Source organism: Chiloscyllium plagiosum, unplaced genomic scaffold (genome assembly GCF_037043375.1).
Source record: "Chiloscyllium plagiosum isolate Xiang-an unplaced genomic scaffold, Cpla_swu_hap1 HiC_scaffold_8, whole genome shotgun sequence".
Classification (NCBI taxonomy): Eukaryota; Metazoa; Chordata; class Chondrichthyes; order Orectolobiformes; family Hemiscylliidae; genus Chiloscyllium; species Chiloscyllium plagiosum.
In genome coordinates, this window is record NW_028270146.1 from 76,225,014 (window position 1) to 76,244,050 (window position 19,037).

Consider the following 19,037-nt stretch of genomic DNA (forward strand, 5'->3'; position numbering starts at 1 on the left):
ACGCAGACCAATGAAAGGGATAATTAATATGATCATCTTAATGAATTAAGCTGAGGACACATATATAGCTGAAAGTGAACTCAACATTATTATCAATAATTTAGATCATGTGTTCCAGCCAAATTCAAACAACAGACTAGAACACATAAATCTAGGCTGATATTTCAGTTCAATATTGAGAATTCTGCACTATCAGCAGTTTGATGTCATTTGGAGAGGAATGATAAACCAGGATCCTGCCTGCCCTCTTAAGTGGATATGAAAGGTTCTATCATGCTAATCAAAGTGGGTGTTTTCCCATTATCCTGACTAACATTTACCCCTCATTCAACTGCACTTGATTGACTTTTCTAATCATTTATTGGACCTAAGTATAGATAACTTGGCTCTGTGACTTCTCTATAAACTTAGAACAGTGATTCCATTTCAAGAGAACATCATCAGCTGAGAAGCACTTCGGCAAATCTTAAGGATGTGAAAAGTGCTGGACAACATGCAGGGTTTTTTTTGTTATATTTCTGCATTTTGAACCTCATCTTGGGAGCATTGGCATTCTGTCTGGGCCAAATAAAAACATTTTCTTCCACTGTAAACTTACAATTTGTATTGTTTGTACATTATTGTAGTCAGTTAACTCGGTTAGCTAGGCAGCTGGTTTGTAATGCAAAGTTACAACAACAGTGTGCATTCAATTCCCGCACTGGCTGAGATTAACATGAATGATTTTCCTTCTTAACCTCTCCCTTACCTGTGACATGGTGACCCTCAGGTTAAACCAGCACTCTCTAATAAGCAAGCTGTCTTATGGTGCTCTGGGACTATGGCAATATAACCTTTTTTTTAAATTTCTCATAGTGTTATGTGAGATCAGTAATTCTGTTACTCTTATGCTGAAAAGCAAAAATAGTTGGACAACTTGTGTTTGATTGCAGTGTTTAAAGTCAAAGACTTGAATTTCTATAGTGCCTTACACAACCTCAGGATATCTCAAAGTACTTATATCCAGTAAGTTATTTCTGAAATGTAGTCATTGTATGAAGGAAGCATTCTGCCTAACAAGTTCTCATAAGCAACAATGTGATAATTTTGAACAATGTTGAAATAACTACTTTGCTATTATCGTAATAACGTTTTTACAAATGGAAAGGTAGCTATGCATTTGTCAGACTTCAGTGCAAATAAATTTAATTTTGTGTTTCAAACCAGGTGATTCATTTGCACAGTTTCGCTTTGCTGAGGAAAAAGAGTGGGAAGTAGAGGGGACTTCCAGTAAACAGGTAGGTTTTTGCAACTTGTCCAGTTGAATTGTTATGGTGTAGATCTTTAGCCTTCTAGACATTGTGACATCATAGACAAAGGAAATTCCTGTCAATGTCCATTTGTCTTATACAAATGCAGACAATTTTCATAGAATGTGATATTTATTATCCCTCTACTTGCCTTGACTCAAGTCACAGTTAGGCCTTACTGGGATATTTTCCAGATTCAAATTATGAACTAGTCTTCTAATTTGGCAAAATCTAATTGCAAACAGAAATTTGAAAATATAAATCTGTTGAGTTGTTACCAAACAAAAAGATAGAAATGCAAAAGTGATTTTTCTCACTTTTCCCAGTATAGTATGTAACTAATTTCTGTAAATTTGACTTAATGCTGTGGCACAAAACAATATGGGTTTGATCTGCACATGCTGTAGTGTAGAAATATTGGTGTAGAGGAGTCTTTATGGTACTCCAGTAGCTCAACTGTTCAAATTGTGGACAATTGAAATTTACTTTTAGAGTCATAGAGTCGCATAGCATGGATACAACCTCTCTGCACAGACCAGCCATCCAATCCTGACTTAGTCCTATTTGGCCGATTTCCATACAAACTATTCCTGTTCATATACCCGTCCTGATGCCTTTTATGTGTTGTAATTGTACCTGCCACTCCACCATGTCCTCTGGCAGCTTGTTCCATACACACACCATTTTGTACATGAGAAAGTTACCCCTCAGGTCCTTTTCAAATCTTTCCTCTCTCAATTAAACCTATGCCCTCTCGTTTCGGACTCACCCACCCAAGGAAAAAGACATTGGCTATTTGCCCTATCTGTGCTTCTCATGATTTTATAAACCTCAATAAGGTCACCCCTCAGTCTCCAACACGCTAGGGAAAATAGCCCCAACCTATTCTCCCTAAAGTTCAAGCCTTCCAGTTCCGACAACATCCTTGTAAATATTTTCTATTTAAGTTAAGTTTAGCAACATCCTTCCTATAGAAGGATGACCAGAATTGTACATAATATTCTAAAAGTGGCATCACCAATGTCCTATATAATGCATATGACATCCCAACTCCTATACTCATTGTTCAGACCAATGAAGACAAGTGTGCCAAATGCATTGTTCACCATTCTGTCTACCTGTGACTCCACTTTCAAGGAACCGTGCAGCTGCACCTCTCGGTCTCTCTCTTCAGCAACATTCCCCATTAACTGTATAAGTCCTGCCCTGGTTTGCTTTACCAAAATGCAACACCTCTCATTTACCTAAATTAAACTCCATCTGCCACTCCTAGGCCCATTGGCCTATCTGAGCAAGGTCTCGTTGTACTCTGAGATAATCTTCTTCACTGTCCACTAAACCATCTATTTTAGTGTCATCTGCAGACTAACTAACAATAACTCCTATATTAACATCCAAATCATTTTTATAAATGACGAAAAACAGTGGACCCAGCACCAATCCTTGTGGCACACCGCTAGTCACAGGCCTCCAGTCCGAAAAGCAACCCTCTACCACCACCCTTTGCCTCCTGCCTTCAAACGAATTTTGTATCCAATTGGTTAGCTTCCCCTGGATCCCATGGGATCTAACCTTACTAACCAGTCTATCATCTGCAACCTTGTCAAATTTTTTGCTGAAGTCCATATATACTGCATCTGCAACTCTGCCTTCATCAATCTTCTTTGTCACCTCTTCCAAAAAGTCAGTCAAGTTACTGAGATATGATTTCCCATGCAGAAAGCCATACTGACTCTCCGTAATCAGCCCTTGCCTTTCCAAATGCATATAAACTCTGTTCCTCAGAATGCACTCCAACAACTTACCCACTACTCACTTCAGGCTCACTGGTCAGTAGTTCCCGGTTTTACCTTTCATAAATAAAGGCACCATATTAACACCCTTCAGTCTTCTGACACCTCACCCGTTCTGTTGATGATAAAAATATCTCAGCAAGTGGCCCAGCAGTCTCTTCCCATGCTTCGCACAAAGTTCTGGGAAACACCTGATCAGGTCCTGGGGATTTATCTACTTTTATACATTTTAGGACTTCCAGCCCCTCTGTTTCTGTAATATGAATTCTTTGATTTTATTATTTAAACAATCAGCTGTCAAGAGGCTCTGAAGAGAAGAACGTTTGATGTTGGCAGAAATTTTCTGTAACAATGGCTCTGTGTACAGCTGTTTCATTAACATGAAGTAATACAGCATTTTAAAAATTAACTTTTCACCATTTTGTCCACCCCCTCTCCTTTCTTTGAAGACTTTGAGTATTCTCTGGTTTCATCAGTATTAGTTATCTCTACCAATCACTTAGCTGTTGCTTGTTTTCAGACTTGGGAGTGATTGTCATCTGTCTGCTCGAGAGGTATTTCAGCCGAGCTAAATAATGTCTTCATTTCATATCTGTTCCCAGTAGGAGTCATTTAGAAATGAGAAATTAGTCTGTATTTCATTTGCTAATGCAGCAATACTGTAATCAATGAGAAAATCTTGATGCCATTGGCAGACATTGATTAAGAGAGACCACCAGAATTGAAGCTTTTTTGTGTGCCTGAGCCAACCAGATACTGAGACTCTGAAGAACACAAGTACAATAGTAACACAAGTTACTATTATCATGATGCAACTCTCTGGTGCCCGAATGATGAAGTGTATCAATACAGATAACTCTAACTTGAGATATCAAGAAGCTTATAGTTGAGGCATCAGGTTTTAATATAGAATGCGGTTTTTTTATATAGAATAAATTGTGAGTCACTTATGAAATTTTGCCTTTTCTTCCCCCTTTTTTCTTCACCATGAGTCAAATTGCGCCTCATCATTTAAATCAAAGGCAGGTTTGTTCTTTAGTGTTAGACGTCCCTAGATGGCAAATGCTATTTTTTTTTAACCAGTAAAGATTACATGCGTTTGATTCCAAAAAAGAGAAAAGTTGGCATATCTTTGGCTGAATATGTTCCCTCAGGTTTCAAAGTGCAGTGGAGGGATGTTTAATTTCTTGGAAATGAAATGAATTGACATTTGCGCTTCAACAGTTTTCAAAATTATCATTATTTCATTAAAAGAACAAAGTGAATCATCTCATAGAATCCCTAGTGTGGAAGCAGGTCATTTGGCCATTCAGTCCACACCGATCCTCTGATGACCATCCCACCCAGACCCCCTATCCCTGTAACCCTGCATTTCCCATGGCTAATCCACCTAGCCTGCACATCCCTGAACACTATGGGCAGTTTAGCATGGCCAATCTAGCTGACCTGCACATCTTTGGATTGTGGGAGGAAGCTGTAGCACCCTGAGGAAACCCATGCAAACATGAGGGTACAGTCCAACCCAGGTCCCTGGAGCTGTGAGGCAGCAGTGAATTCTCAGCAACACCTCTACACAGACTTTATTTCAGGTTATCTCTTTATGACAAAAGGTGTGCTTTAGGTTAATGTTACCTGTTAGTATAAAAAGCAGTTCATCTGTTTTCTGTACCAGGAGGGAAGGTAGTTTTGTGTGTTCCACCGCAGCTTTAGCTTATGTTTCCTAGTTAATTTGGTTTAACTCAAATTTTATAATATTTGTTCGAACATCATGACAAAAACAGAAGATTCTTCAGTTTGTTTTTCATTGGTTGTAGGTGTCATGGACGAAGGCAGCATTTGTTTCCCATTCCTAATTACTTGAAAGAATGATGCCACTGTGCTACTAGGAGGGAATTTCTAGGAATCTGTCCCAGTGACAGTGAAGGAATGGTGATATTGCTTCAAATAAAGATTTGTGTTATTGTGTTAAAGATGCTGTCAAAGGAGACTTGGTGAGTTACTGCATGTTGTGGATGATATGCACTGCTGCCATTGTGCATCAGTGGTGGATGAGGTGCCTGTCAAGTGGGCTGCTATGCCTTGGATGGTGTTCAGCTGCATGCAAGTGGAAAATATTCCATTACATTCCTGGCTTGTGCCTTGTAGCTGTTAGACAGGCATCGAGGAGTCAAGAGGTGAATTGCCTACTTCACAGAATTCTTCTCTGAGCTGCTTTTCCAGCCACCGTATTTATCTGATTTAGTTTAATTTCAGGTTAGAAGTAACATCCAGGGCATTGATAGTGAGGGATTCGGCAATGGTAATTCCATTTTATGTCAGTGGGACATACTTAACTTCTCTCACTTTGGAGATGGTCATTGCATAGCATGTTTGTGGTGTAAATATTACTTGCCCAACTTGAATCTTGTCCGTGTCTTTTTGCATGTGACAGGGATTGCTTCAGTGTCTGAGGAGTTGAGAATGGAGCTGAACATTATGCAGTCATTAGTGAACATTTGCCTTTTGATGTCATGATGGAAGGAAAGCCATTGTTGAAGTCAAAGCTGAAGATAGTTGGGCATAGGACACTATGTTGAGGACCTCCTGCAGTGATGTCTTTTGACTAAGATGATTGACCTGCAACAGTTTCACTGATTTTCCTTTGTACCTGGTATGACGTCAGCCAATGGGACAGTTTTCCGCTAAATTCCCGTTGATTTTTAGGGCTTTTAGTGCCACACTGGATCAAATGCTGTCTTGATGTCAAGGGCACCAAAATTGTAGGTGTAGTGGACAGCAAAGAAGGCTACCTTGGATTAAATGGGATCTTGATCAGATGAGCCAATGGGCTGAGGAGGGCAGATGGAGTTTAATTTAGATAAATGTGAGGTGGTGCATTTTGGGAAAGCAAATCTTAGCAGGACTTAAACACTTAATGGTAAGGTCCTCGGGAGAGTTCCTGAACAAAGAGACCTTGAAATGCAGGTTCATAGCTCCTTGAAAATAGAGTCGTAGGTAGAAAGCATAGTGAAGAAGGCGTTTGGTGTGCTTTCCTTTATTGGTCAGAGTATTGAGTACGGGAGTTGGGAGGTCATGTTGTGGCTGTACAGGACATTGGTTAGGCAACGTTTGGAATATTGCATGCAATTCTGATCTCCTTCCTATTGGAAGGATGTTGTGAAACTTGAAAGGGTTCAGAAAAGATTTACAAGGATGTTGCCAGGGTTGAAGGATTTGAGCTATAGGAAGAGGTTGATTAGTCTGGGGCTGTTTTCCCTGGAGTGTCAGAGGCTGATGGATGACCTTATAGAGGTTTATAAAATCATGAGGGCCGTGGATAGGATAAATAGACAAGGTCTTTTCTCTGGGGTGGAGGAGTTCAGAACTAGAGGGCATAGGGCTTAAGGTGAGAGGGGAAAGATATGAAAGAGGCCTAAGGGACAACTTTTTCACACAAAGAGTGGTGCGTGTGTAGAATGGGCTGCCAGAGGAAATGGTGGAGGCTGGTACAATTGCAACATTTAAAAGGCATTTGGATGGGTATGTGAATAGAAAGGGTTTGGAGGGACATGAGGTGGGAGCTGGCAGGTGGGACTAGATTGGGTTCGATATCTGGTTGGCATGGATGATTTGGACCGAAGGGTCTGTTTCCGTGCTGTACATCTCTATGACTCTTTGGCATTCACTCTCAGCTCACCTCACCCCTAGAGTTCAGCTGTTTTGTTCATGGACTAAAACAGTAATGAGGTCAGGCACTAATTAATCTTATTGCTGAATAAGTGCTGTTTGATTGCACTGTCCTGACATCTTTCATCACCTTATTGATGATAGAGAGTACACTGATGGGTACAATTGGACAGGTTGGATTTGTCCTTTTGTTGTGAACAAGCCATAGCTGGGTAATTTTCTACATGACAGGATAGATGTTGCAACTGCACTGATGCAGCATGACTAAGGGAATAGCTAATTATGGACTACAAGTTGGCTGTGTCCATAGTCTTTCTGGAGTTTGAATCTGATCCATTGGTTATAAGATCATTTAGCCATTTATACACCATACATTGTTCAGCATACAAGTAGTCCTGTCCTGTGTTATAGCTTCACCAGGATGGCACCTCAGTTTTAGCTACATTCATTGTTGTCCTTGATGGTGAAGTGAGGGCTATCCTGGACCATGAGTTCCTGAATTAAAGTTGAGTACACTGCCTCTTGTGGATGCCCAGTTTTGAGGTTTTGAATAGACCTAACAACTATCCTGTTTAGCATGATGATAGCACTATATAACATGATGTTGGGTATGTGGGGACAGATCTTCATGGCCACTCCTACCAATACTATCATGGACAGCTGTATTCGCATTAGGTAAAAACAATGACTGCAGATGCTGGAAACCACATTCTGGATTAGTGGTGCTGGAAGAGCACAGCAGTTCAGGCAGCATCTAAGGAGCAGCGAAATCGATGTTTCGGGCAAAAGCCCTTCAGATTGATGAAGATGAATCGAGTATGTTTTCCATTCTGAATGGTTCCTCATCAGCTGTTGCAGAGTCTGCCTGTCAGCTATCTCCTTTAGGACCCAGGCAGCTGAGTCAGTAGTGGTGCTATGCAGCCACTTTTAATTATGGAAAATGTAGTTTCCCATTGAGATTACATTTTGTGCCCTTGCCAACCTCATTGTTGCTTCCAGGTGAAGTTCAACATGGAATAATATTGATTTATCAGCTCAAAGAGAAGGGTGGTAGGTGATAATCAGAGGAAGTTTCCTTGCCTATGTTTCAACTGAGGCCATGAGCATAGCCTCTTAAACTAGTGTTGTGTATTCCTAAGGCACCAATATCCTGAGTCTGTGTTACTTCTGATGGATCTGTCTTATTGCTGAAACAGGACATAGCCAAGAATGATGATAATGGTGTCTGGATTGTTTTCTGAAAGGTATGATTTTATAAATATGATATTGTCAAGCTTATTTTGACGAGTATGTGGGACAGCTCTCCCAATTTTGGCATATGCCCTAGATATTTGGAGAATCATAACCTAATCAAGTGCAATCAGCATGACTTCATGAAAGGGAAATCATGTCTGACTTTTTTTTTAAAAAGAGTTTTCTGAGGATGTTTCATCCAGACTGGATAAAGGGGAACCAATAGATGTGTTGTATTTGGACTTTCAGAAATTGTTCAACAAGGCATCTCAGAAAAGGCTATGTCATAAGATAAGAGCCCATGGTGTTGGAGGTCATATATTGACTTGGATAGAAAATTGGCTAGTGGGCAGGAAACAGAGAATAGGGATAAAGACTTTCTTTGTTAGTTTGGTGACCTGTTACCACCTGATTCCACAGGAATCCATGCTGGGACCGCAATTGTTTACAACATATAAAAATGACTTGGAAGAAAGAATTGAATGTACTGTAGCCAAATTGCTGACAACACAAAGATCGGTGGAAAAACAAGTTGCAAGAGGGGTATGAACAACCTCAGAAGAAAGGGGTGCCAATTTAGACTCAGATGAAAAGGAATTAGTTCTCTGAGAGGGTTGAGATTCTTTGGGCAGTGAGAAAGGAGCTGTTCAATCTGTGTACCTCTTTAGTAAAAAACCATCAACCTTCCCGTTAGGTTTCATCGTACCCAATTCAGGCCAACAAGATCAGTCAGTTTCGCCACAATCACCATTTTAAAAATTGCTGTGATATTTAAAGGGACTTTGCATCTGTTAGCACTTGTTTGGAGCTCTGTTCCAGCCATTGTTGATTCAGAGCTTACCAGCTTAAAATATTGGAAAGGTACACTGGAGGATTAATTTTTTTTAAATCTTATTGTGGAGATCCATATTAAAATTATGAACTGCTGCTGCCCACCTTCTAATTGCCTGCCCTCGTACACTTTTCTGGCGTCCTTCAACTTGTGTCTGAATCAGCCACCTTGCTAGCGCCTGTGTGTGCAGTCTCATGGGCTACAAATGGTGCCCACGGGAGTTTACCGTTTTGTCCTCCTGAGGCTAGTGTCTAAGATAGCGCAGTCCTAATGCAAGTTTCATTAAGCTAACGATGCATCAGGATCATGCCCCAATTCGGACATGATACACTTGTGGGCCCAAGGGTTTCTTATGCTATTCTTGTTTGATTGCTTGGCATCTCTTTGGTTGTTAGAATTTGGAGAATAACAAATTAAGAAGAAAAGTCAATTTCCTGTCAAACCTTGATGACAAGCAATTAGAGATCCAACCTGCTCCTTTTACCAATAAAGGTAACCAATAAAAACAATGAAATAAAAATTGCGCTGTTTATTCTGAAACATTAATATAAAGCAAATGTATTCTTTAATTAAAAGCTAATCACTGGACAAACACAACTGACTTTTTTTAAGTTAAAAATTACACAACACCAGGTTATAGTCCACAGGTTTAATTGGAAGCACACTAGCTTTCGGAGCGACGCTCCTTCATTCATCCTGATGGACTATAACCTGGTGTTGTGTGATTTTTAACATTGTACACCCCAGTCCAACACCGGCACTTTTTTTAAGAATGACAGCTATTCAGGTAAGCTATGTCACTGATGTTCAACTTTTCTGTTAAGGATATACAGGATGCAGATGTTTGCAAATTGATAAACTTTATATTGGGATTTAAAAAAATTCACAAATGTGTGCCTGTACAGAGTGTTGCAGAAATATATATGCCAGCTGCAGACTTGTGCTCAAGTCTTGAAAGCTTGAGTAAATATTAAGGAGTTCAGATACTTCCCTGTGTAGCCTAATGTGTCGTGTAAATTAAACCTTTTGAGCTGCAGAGTCATTGTTTACAGAATGATGCCACAGAATCAGTCAGTCCCATTCCTCTGATTTGTACGTAGCCTTAAAAGTTTTTAATAATAAATATTGCAACTGAGAGTCACAAAATGTCAAAATTTACTTTCAAACTGATAAATGTTATGGCAAGTTAAGAACAAGAAAGAAACAGAGAAAATCCTATTCTATAAACAGACCCTGTAGTGTTATTTACTATTCCATTACCTTCCAGCCTAGTTTGTCTGTCGTCTTCTGAAGATTGATAACCCATGCTGGGATATGCAGGCGTTGAATCAAAACCATACCTTGAACTAGACAACTCTGGGTTCAGAACTCACTGTCAGTTGATACCTATGTGTGCATTTCCAAAGAGATCCATTAAATCTTCAGGAATTGGGGTTTGTGCTCTCTGTTTTGCTAAATGGTGGGTTCAGTTATATGGTCCTGAATACTGTTTTAGCTGAGAGCAAACAAAGTCTATATTTCAGTACTTCCTGAGGTGAACAGCTTAGTGCCAAATCACATGTTGTATTTATCCACAGAATCATTTTCAGGAACATATTGTTTTGTCGCACACAAGTTGAGAAGGGGTAAACCAGCTTCCCTGATTTCAATCTACTCAGTTGGCCATAACAAAGGACTAACTTCCTCTTTGCACGAGTCTATACTTTTTTCTAACAAAATTGGAAGATAGATGTTCTTTTACTATAAAAATAAGGCCTTCTTGAGTGAAAACACTTCCTTAGCTGCTAACCCCAAGATAAACAATAAAGACGTGGCATTAAGCACATGACCTTTGTGTAGTTTTGTGGACCCATACATACATATTAACGTGCGTAAAAGGTAAGAGGGGATAATGTCCCACAGAAAGGGAGGGAAAAACGAATACAAGTCAGGGTTCTTTGGCTATTTGAACCTGACACTACAGATTTGTTGTTTGGAGGTCATCAGCAGTAGTGATTATTTTGGTTATCCTTTAAGTTCTCGATTCCTGATGCATCTTTCTAGTCAGTAATACCCAATTGGGTGTTCTTTTCTTGAGAAGCCTGTATTCTTGTTTAGCTTGTATTCCATATTACAATTTCCCCCCATCTGCTAAAGAACTCCTTGCGATACATATTGGTTATATTTTCTGAGTGTGCTGAGGTAGTGGTGTTCCGGGCTTGATAATTGCAGGTAATATTTCATCTTCAATATTGAAGATTCTCATAGTAGTGTAAATTAGTGATGAGGATTTTTCATGCATTCCATGAAACCTGACTGATTTCATCGTCCTTGGCAAAAGTAGCTCAGATTGTAATACAGTCAGTTTCATCAAACTTGGCCAACGATTTGGATCAGATGGAATGGAGACCTCATGCAGTGGGTATGAGTAAGACTTTTTGAATTTAGCTTTCAATAGACTCTCAAATTGATACACAAGTCATAGAGAATCCGGTCTGATAACGGCTATACAGTGTATATGTTCACTACTAGTAACCTTATGTTGTGTCAGTGACAATTGGGGGTGCTGGGAATTGCGTCATCCTTGATGTTTTTAAATGGCAGCCCAGCATTTTTTCACTCAAAGATGCTGGGCTATGTCTTAATACAATATAATTCAACCATTATTTGTTAATTTTAAATATACTGTATTATACTGCTCTTCTTATAAATTTAATTTCTGTTCAGACAATCCATTGGAAATATTGTAATAGTTATCTCCTCCCTGTTTAATTCCTTGTGCACCAATGTCCTGTTTTTCAGCTATCACCTTTGTTTGTGGACTGTCAATCTCTAGCTCAATCCCTTCAGGAACTCCCCCTCTACCTTAGACTGAATGTGGACGCTGAGTTGGTACAGGTAGGGTTCCTTTATTAAATTCATCTGCAAAACAGAAAGGTTGACTGAGAATTTTGTTTGTAGCCAGATTTCAAATATTTAAGTCAGTTGCTCAGAGATGTTTAAGAGCTGTGATTAATGTCCTCCTCAGGATTTCCTCCTACAGGCAATGAAACTGAAATCAGAGACTCAACTGTATGATAGATAGAACTTACATTCCATTGCTTTGTGGGCTTCAAGAGGTGCACGTTGTATTTAATTGCTTAGTTAGTTTTATGGAACTTTATCACACTCTGCTGAATTACTGTGAATATCCATTTGGCTTACAAAGATCATGATCTCTGCTGTTGTTTATCAAGTAACGTAAGGTTGAATGGTTTGTATCTTTAGTTTATGGCAGAATTTGTAATGAATTGAACTAAATAACTAGAGAATCATCAAATGTACCTGCACAGAAAACATAGTTCTATTTCCTCTGTTCTTTCCCCAAAGCTTACAAAATCCAGTTTCCTGACAGTGATCTAGCGTGGTGGAAACAGTCAGTTGTCACTTTCACATTTTATTATTTTCTTTTCCCTCATATCACCTCTGGTGCTTTCATTGATTTAAAATAATTTGTGTTCACTGGTTACTGACCCTTCTTTGATTGATTGATTACAAACTGTTTTATCTGTTTACTCAAATATTATTACTCTGGAACAGACAAGGTTAACAAGGACAGAACTGTTCAAAGAGAATGTTCCAGCCTTTCTGGTTTTTCCACATAACCAAAGTCCTACTTCATTGGCATCCTTCCTGAAGTGCGGTGTAGAATTAGCCACATAACTCTAGTTCAAACCTAGACAGTCTCTTATAAAAATCTAGCATAAACTTGCTTTTATATTCTAAACATCTATTCAAAATGTTAAGGATCTCGTAAGCCACTACTTGTCATGGTAAATTCTAAAGATATGTGTACGTGCATTCCCCAAGTATCTCTCTATTATATTATCCTCACCCTGCATAATTTTACCACTTTACAACTGTCCTGTTACTCCTGGGATGTACTTATGGTGTACATTAGTCTCAACTTACAGGTTGGTTCAATTGTGTATAACCAGTGAAGCCAGTTTATATTTTATATGATTTGCTTTTAACAAATATGTGTGGACTTTTATTAACCCCTATTTTTTCAAGTGCCAATTAATTTTGTCTCATATTATTATCTCAAAGTCAACCCATGAACAATGCCTATAGTTATGTTTATTCTTGAATGAGGTTGTAAACATTTCCAATACACTACCCATTATGTGAGGAAGATTGGAAAATGGTAGTAACAGCCTCCATATCACCACCTTTTACTTTTCTCAGTAATCTAGTTAAAAATCACACAACACCAGGTTATAGTCCAACAGGTTTAATTGGAAGCACACTAGCTTTCGGAGCGACGCTCCTTCATCAGGTGATTGTGGACTTTTATTAACCCCTATGTTTTCAAGTGCCAATTAATCAAGTGCCACAATTACCTGATGAAGGAGCGTCGCTCCGAAAGCTAGTGTGCTTCCAATTAAACCTGTTGGACTGTAACCTGGTGTTGTATGATTTTTAACTTTGTACACCCCAGTCCAACACCGGCATCTCCGAATCATGACTCAGTAATCTAGCTTGTCTCCCATCTGGCCCAAATATTTCTGGGTGCTGCTAAAATTTTAAGTATGTCCTCCTTTATATATACACAAATTTCTTTCTTCAATAAAGTCAAAATATTTAAAAGTTAGAGATATTACAGTCATCAAACATCAATTTTTAAAAAATATTTTCTACAAGCATGTCAAAATTCCTTGAACAAATTCAGTCTCTTATTTTTTTTGTATCCTTTAAATATAGATCACTGTTCCTTCTGAGCTACCACAAGTGAGACTGAAGGGTTTGCAAGATGGCCCAAGTAAATTTAGAGCACCGGCTGCAACTCCATTGGGAGCTGTTAATGCCATGCCACAAAATGCAGTGGCTGAAGATCCAGTCCAAACTACCTTCAATGTCATGCTCAGCCCTGCAACACAAATACCTAAGAGTGCTCCTTCTGCATCTCAGCAAGAACCAGATAAGCTAGACGAGGAGCTGGATATTTTACTTCAGTTAGGAACGCCTGCCAGTAAAAGTAATGATGATTTCCTGAACAAAGCTCAAAATGCAGAAGTTCTTTGTGATGCCACATCAGTTACAACTTCAACCGGTAAGTAAAAGCTTTTTTTTAATTAAAATTACGGAAATAATTGATGTTTACCTTTTACTTAAATAGCATGTTTATGTCTAATTCGGCATGTTTTCCATAGCACTCATCAGGATACAAAATTGCATTAGCTAATTGAATATAACAAAGACTAAATATATAATTGCTATAGATAATTACAGCAATTTCTCATTATCCAAGGGGAATATGAGCACAAACCTTTCGCAGATAGCAAAGAAACATAGATGCTGCTCCAGTGTAATGATCACGTGATCAGCCCAGCCAAGTTAGTGGGGACAAAATGAAAACTGGGGTGTGGGGCCAACCTCACAAATCCACAGATAACAAGGACTGATTGTAGTCATGGTTACATTTTGTGAAGTTCGAATTAATTCCTCCTGACCTAAAAGAGACTATATTTAAAATTGGAGAAACAGCATCTACTTTTGTGCATAATTTTACCACTTTACAACTGTCCTGTTACTCCTGGGATGTACTTATGGTGTACATTAGTCTCAACTAACAGGTTGGTTCAATTGTGTATTACCAGTGAAGCCAGTTTGTATTTTATATGTGGACTTATTGGTACTATTTCTTTGCTCTTAAACAGACTCATCAGGTGCTGAAGTGGTAGACAATGCAAATTCACAGCTAACAGAAATGGCTAAGAAACCTGACCCTGAAGAAGAACTGGAAGATTGGTTAGATAGTATGATATCATGATTATAGTTTTGTAAGTAAATGAAAGAAAACTAAAAAGTACATTACCTATAAATATTAATTGGCATGTTTATTCCAACTGCATTCCATTGCTGACAAGTAAAATGTATATTAGTGTTAATGTTTACACTGTGAAATTCCGTTGAATAGCTTAGATTTAGTGACAGAGTTATAACTAACTAATTGCATGTAAAAAGATTGCAGAGTCAAGGTGTAATAAAAACTGTTGAAAACCATGAATAAAGTGGCCTATTGAGATTTTTTTGTGTAAAAAGTTAATTTGCACATTAATCAAATGACTCATTTTAAGAGCTTTGTTCTGTTGTGATAAAATAACATATTTTAGTTTATTTTTAAAATCTTTTTTACATAATCCATTTTCAACAACCTTGAGTTTACTCTCATTTCCAACCCAACCAATGATAGCAGAGGTGCTGTTGGTAATCAGAGAAAAAAAGAATCTTGTAAAAAGATATATAATTGAATTTAATTAGCTTTATTTCAAAACTGTGCATCACATTGCAAACAGTCAACACTGACCAATTCATTTCTCTTAGTGCCAAATGATTTGAAAGTGAAGTTTTAAGGTGTATAGAGAAGCAGACGGCCAATGCACATGTAATATTGTGTTACAGAATTTCTCAAAATTAAATGTCTTATCCAGTAACAACTTTATAAATTATCAGCTCAGCTGCTGCTGTGTAAGCAGAATGAGAACAAGCTTAAGGTCATACAGCACACAATAAGACTCGACATTGTGAACAGGAGAATACATTCTCAAGTAGCCTTTCCGATGAGCATAAACTAAAAAACAGAACATTCATATCGTTGCATAGCTTTGGCTACAGGTAAGGCACTTTTATTTTCTAGAACTTTCTTGCAATTTTTAACCTTTATTATACTTTTGGTCTAACTAGTCAGTTAACCAACAGTCACAACAAAGGTTTATTTAAAGTCTCATTATAACACTTGCAATTCTGATAAGTGTTTGCACTTTGGGTGCTTAAAGCTGAATATCACTGCATTTTAAGACAGTTGTATTTTCAATACCTTTCACATTTATTCTCATTTTGCCTCAACAGTACTTCATTTTCCATTCACATGTTCAAGTAAAGCTTTATGTGATCAGTCAGTAGGTAAATTCAAGAAATATTTCCATTTATCCAAGCTGATCCTCGTACTGTTTGCGGAAACAGTCTCCAGCAGGGAAGAAGTCCCAGCAGCGTTCCTGGTACATCTTCCATACAAAAGATTCCTTAAATTGATGGACAGAAAAGTATGAACAAAATTATTTGTAATGCATACTTGCAAAGATAAACAGTATTGTAGTGCTTTATCCTGTCGATTGAAGTCTCCTGGCTCTGTGACTGCAATCTAAACAGTGAGTAAGTCAGAAGGATCATGCCATTCCAGAATGTGAGACACATTCTAAGCTGATTTTCCTATTCAGTACGATAATCAGCGGTGTGGCATTGGCTGCCCCCAAGGTACTAAAAAAGAGGGTGCACCTGCAGTCATGACCACCATTTATTCCTTACTAATTGTTTGTTTTGCTCATGTTCATTATTTGCCACAGTGCTGTGTACAAAATGACTAACCCTATTAGCCCACATTTGAAAAGAAGCAGTTCCAAGTATTTTGGGAGACCTTGAGGAAATTGTCGTAATGTTCATACCACGTAAGTGTCAGTCAATTACCGCCTCCAACAACAGAGAAGCTAACCACCTCCTTTTGCTGTACAATGGACTTACCATTGCTGAATCCTGTATTCACCATATCGTGTGAGTTGCAATTTAAATCCTGGTCAATTGTATCAGCCAGAAAGCTACAAGATAAGGTTAGAGGCTGGGAATTCTGTGGTCAGTAACTCAACTCCTGACTCTGCCCTCTACATGACAAGTGAGGAGTCTGATGGAATACTCCACACTTCTCTGGATGAATGCAGCCCCAACACTCAAGCTTGGCACAATTCAAGTCAAAGTAGCCTACTTCATTGCTGCCATATTCATCAACAATGTCAGTGGCAGCAGTTCCATAGGAACACCATCACCTGCAAGTTCTTCTCCAAGCCACACTTTATTCTGAAGTAAAACTACATTAATGTTTCTTCACTGTTAGTGAGTCAAAATCCTGGAACAGTATCCTTAACTGCTGCAGCGGTTCAAGAATGCAGCTCACCACCATCTTCTCTAGGGACATTAACGATGACTAAACAGAGACACACATACACACCCACTGATTTTTTTAAAACTCCCAAATTATTTTTGAAATAGTGAAGCTTTTCTTTCATAGCATAACAGCATAGTCTGTATTTAGAGTTTATATATTTATAAATATCAGAATTTTCTAAGTACATGTCCATGATATTTGCACTCCACCCAATATGAATTACAGTTATAAAAAGGACCCTCTATTGTTCAAAAGTAAGTAACGATGGTTAGAAAATGGCATACTGTTCAACTATCATTATTATAATTGGTCTTCACATGATCACATATTACTCTACAACAGAAATTCTAACAAATTTCCCTTGCCCCATGCATTTCAAAATATAAACCGTTAATAGGATCTTTGTACAGGACAGAAAATGCTGAATAAAACTGATGCTATAGAAGCTGTAATTCAATCTCACAATTCAGAAGATTTAATCTTTCATTATTCTTCCATATCCATAAAATAGGGGAATCACTAAGCTCAGCTGGCTGGCTGTTCTGCAACACAGAGTCATGCCAACACTTGGGTTCAATTCCTACAGTGGCTGAGGTTACCAATGAAAGACTCCTTCTCAAATTCTTTCCTCAGTGGAGGTGTAGTGACCTACACCTTAAACTGCCACCAGCCATCTTTCTCTAAATAAAAAGCAGCTCTAGAACTATGGCGATTTTACCTTAATATCTGAAAGAATTGAATATTCTAATACACTCCTGGTCAGCCCCTCTCAATGTAACCTTATTCATCTTAGTCATCCAAAGCTCTGCTGCCCATGTCTTAACTCACACTCTATCCATTCAATGCATCATCTCTTTGCTCACTGAAATACATTGTGGCTGAGCAACACCTTGATTTACAAAACCTCGTCCTAGTTTCCAAATGGCTTGACACTGCACATTCCCATCCTACACTCCCCTTATGAGAGAGCTATGGTCCCCTTGTATTTAATCAGAACACTACTGGAGGCTCTAAAATTCTCCTTAGGTCTCTCTTCCTCACCAGCTCTCATTCCTCCTTTAAGAAGCTCCATAAAACCAACTTCTTTGATCATGATTGTGCCCATCTGCCCTAAATATTGCCTCAGGTGGTGTGGAGCTTAATTTGTATTGTTTTCTTGTGTTTATTATGTGTTCCTATGTAAACTTTCCTGGGATGTTTTTCTCAGGTAAAACACACAAGGGGTAAGGCAAACTATCTTCTAGTGGTTACATTTTGGTAAATATATCATGGTGGTTCTGGAGAAATGTGGCTGGAGAGAAGTGATGTGACTGCAAGTGAAGAAAGAACTAAGCTGCTTTATTCATCTTACTCTGAAATAATCTGCATAATCCCTCCTGACTATTTCCTCAAGCTCAAACTGTCTTTTGGTACTAAGCTGAGATAAGTTCCGAATTTTAAAAATTGCCCTGAAGGCTTTATACAGGTTAAAGTATAAAAAAAGCATTAATGTCACAATGTTAAATTTTTGTGAAAATATGTTTTCTCAAAATCAATTGCAGTTGATCGATCACAGTATTGTGTAATGCATGCTCATATTTCAAGTTAGACACTACATAATCCAACTCACTCATACAGGCCATAATAATTGATATGGAAAAAGGGTGAGAAAGGAAAGGCACATTTTTGGAACTGATTTTAGGAAGAACATAAGACTTAGAAGCATGAATAGGTCATGCAGCCTCTCATCTCCTGTAATATTCAATAAGAATGTCCATATTAACTCCACTTTCCCGCCATATCTCTTGATTCCATCAGTGTCCAAAAATATACTAATGTCAGTCTTGAACATCAGCAGAATTTCCAGGGTAGAGAATTTCAATGATTCACCATCCTGAATAGGAAGTCTGCCAATCTCTGTCCTAGATAACTGACCCCTTGTCCTGAAACTATGATCCTCTTGTTCTAGACTCCACGCAGGGGCAACCTACCTCAAATAAAATGCTATTTGCTTCAGTGAGAATACCTTTTATTATTATGCACTCTGAAGAATATAGGCCCATTTTACTTGACCTCTCCTCACAATACATCATTCTGATCCCAGAAACTAATTTAGTGAAAATGTGTTGCACAACTTTATGGTAAGTGTACCCTTTGTAAAATACGAAAACCAAAATAACACAGTATTGCAGTTCTGATATTCCAATACCCAGCATAATTGTACTAAATTCCTTGCTCTAACGCGTTCGTACGAAGGGGTTGGCAAATAGCATACTATTTGCCTTTTT

General features: G+C 38.4%; 2 protein-coding genes across 12 annotated transcripts in view; one reads left to right on the plus strand and one right to left on the minus strand.

The window, feature by feature from the left end:
- Positions 1-14,845, plus strand: part of aven (apoptosis and caspase activation inhibitor) — a 91,786-nt gene extending 76,941 nt beyond the window's left edge. The window contains exons 3-6 of the mRNA XM_087990013.1: positions 1,207-1,277; positions 11,595-11,690; positions 13,536-13,884; positions 14,492-14,845. Coding sequence (XP_087846139.1) covers positions 1,207-1,277; positions 11,595-11,690; positions 13,536-13,884; positions 14,492-14,604 — 629 coding nt within the window. The 3' untranslated portion in view covers positions 14,605-14,845. The remainder of the gene's footprint in view (positions 1-1,206; positions 1,278-11,594; positions 11,691-13,535; positions 13,885-14,491) is intronic.
- A 233-nt stretch (positions 14,846-15,078) lies between these two features.
- The window catches only part of ryr3 (ryanodine receptor 3), a 370,356-nt gene continuing 366,397 nt past the window's right edge, over positions 15,079-19,037 (minus strand). For all 11 annotated transcript variants that reach the window (XM_043697973.2, XM_043697975.2, XM_043697971.2 and 8 more), the window contains one exon: positions 15,079-15,856. In XM_043697973.2, coding sequence (XP_043553908.2) covers positions 15,761-15,856 — 96 coding nt within the window. In that variant the 3' untranslated portion in view covers positions 15,079-15,760. The remainder of the gene's footprint in view (positions 15,857-19,037) is intronic.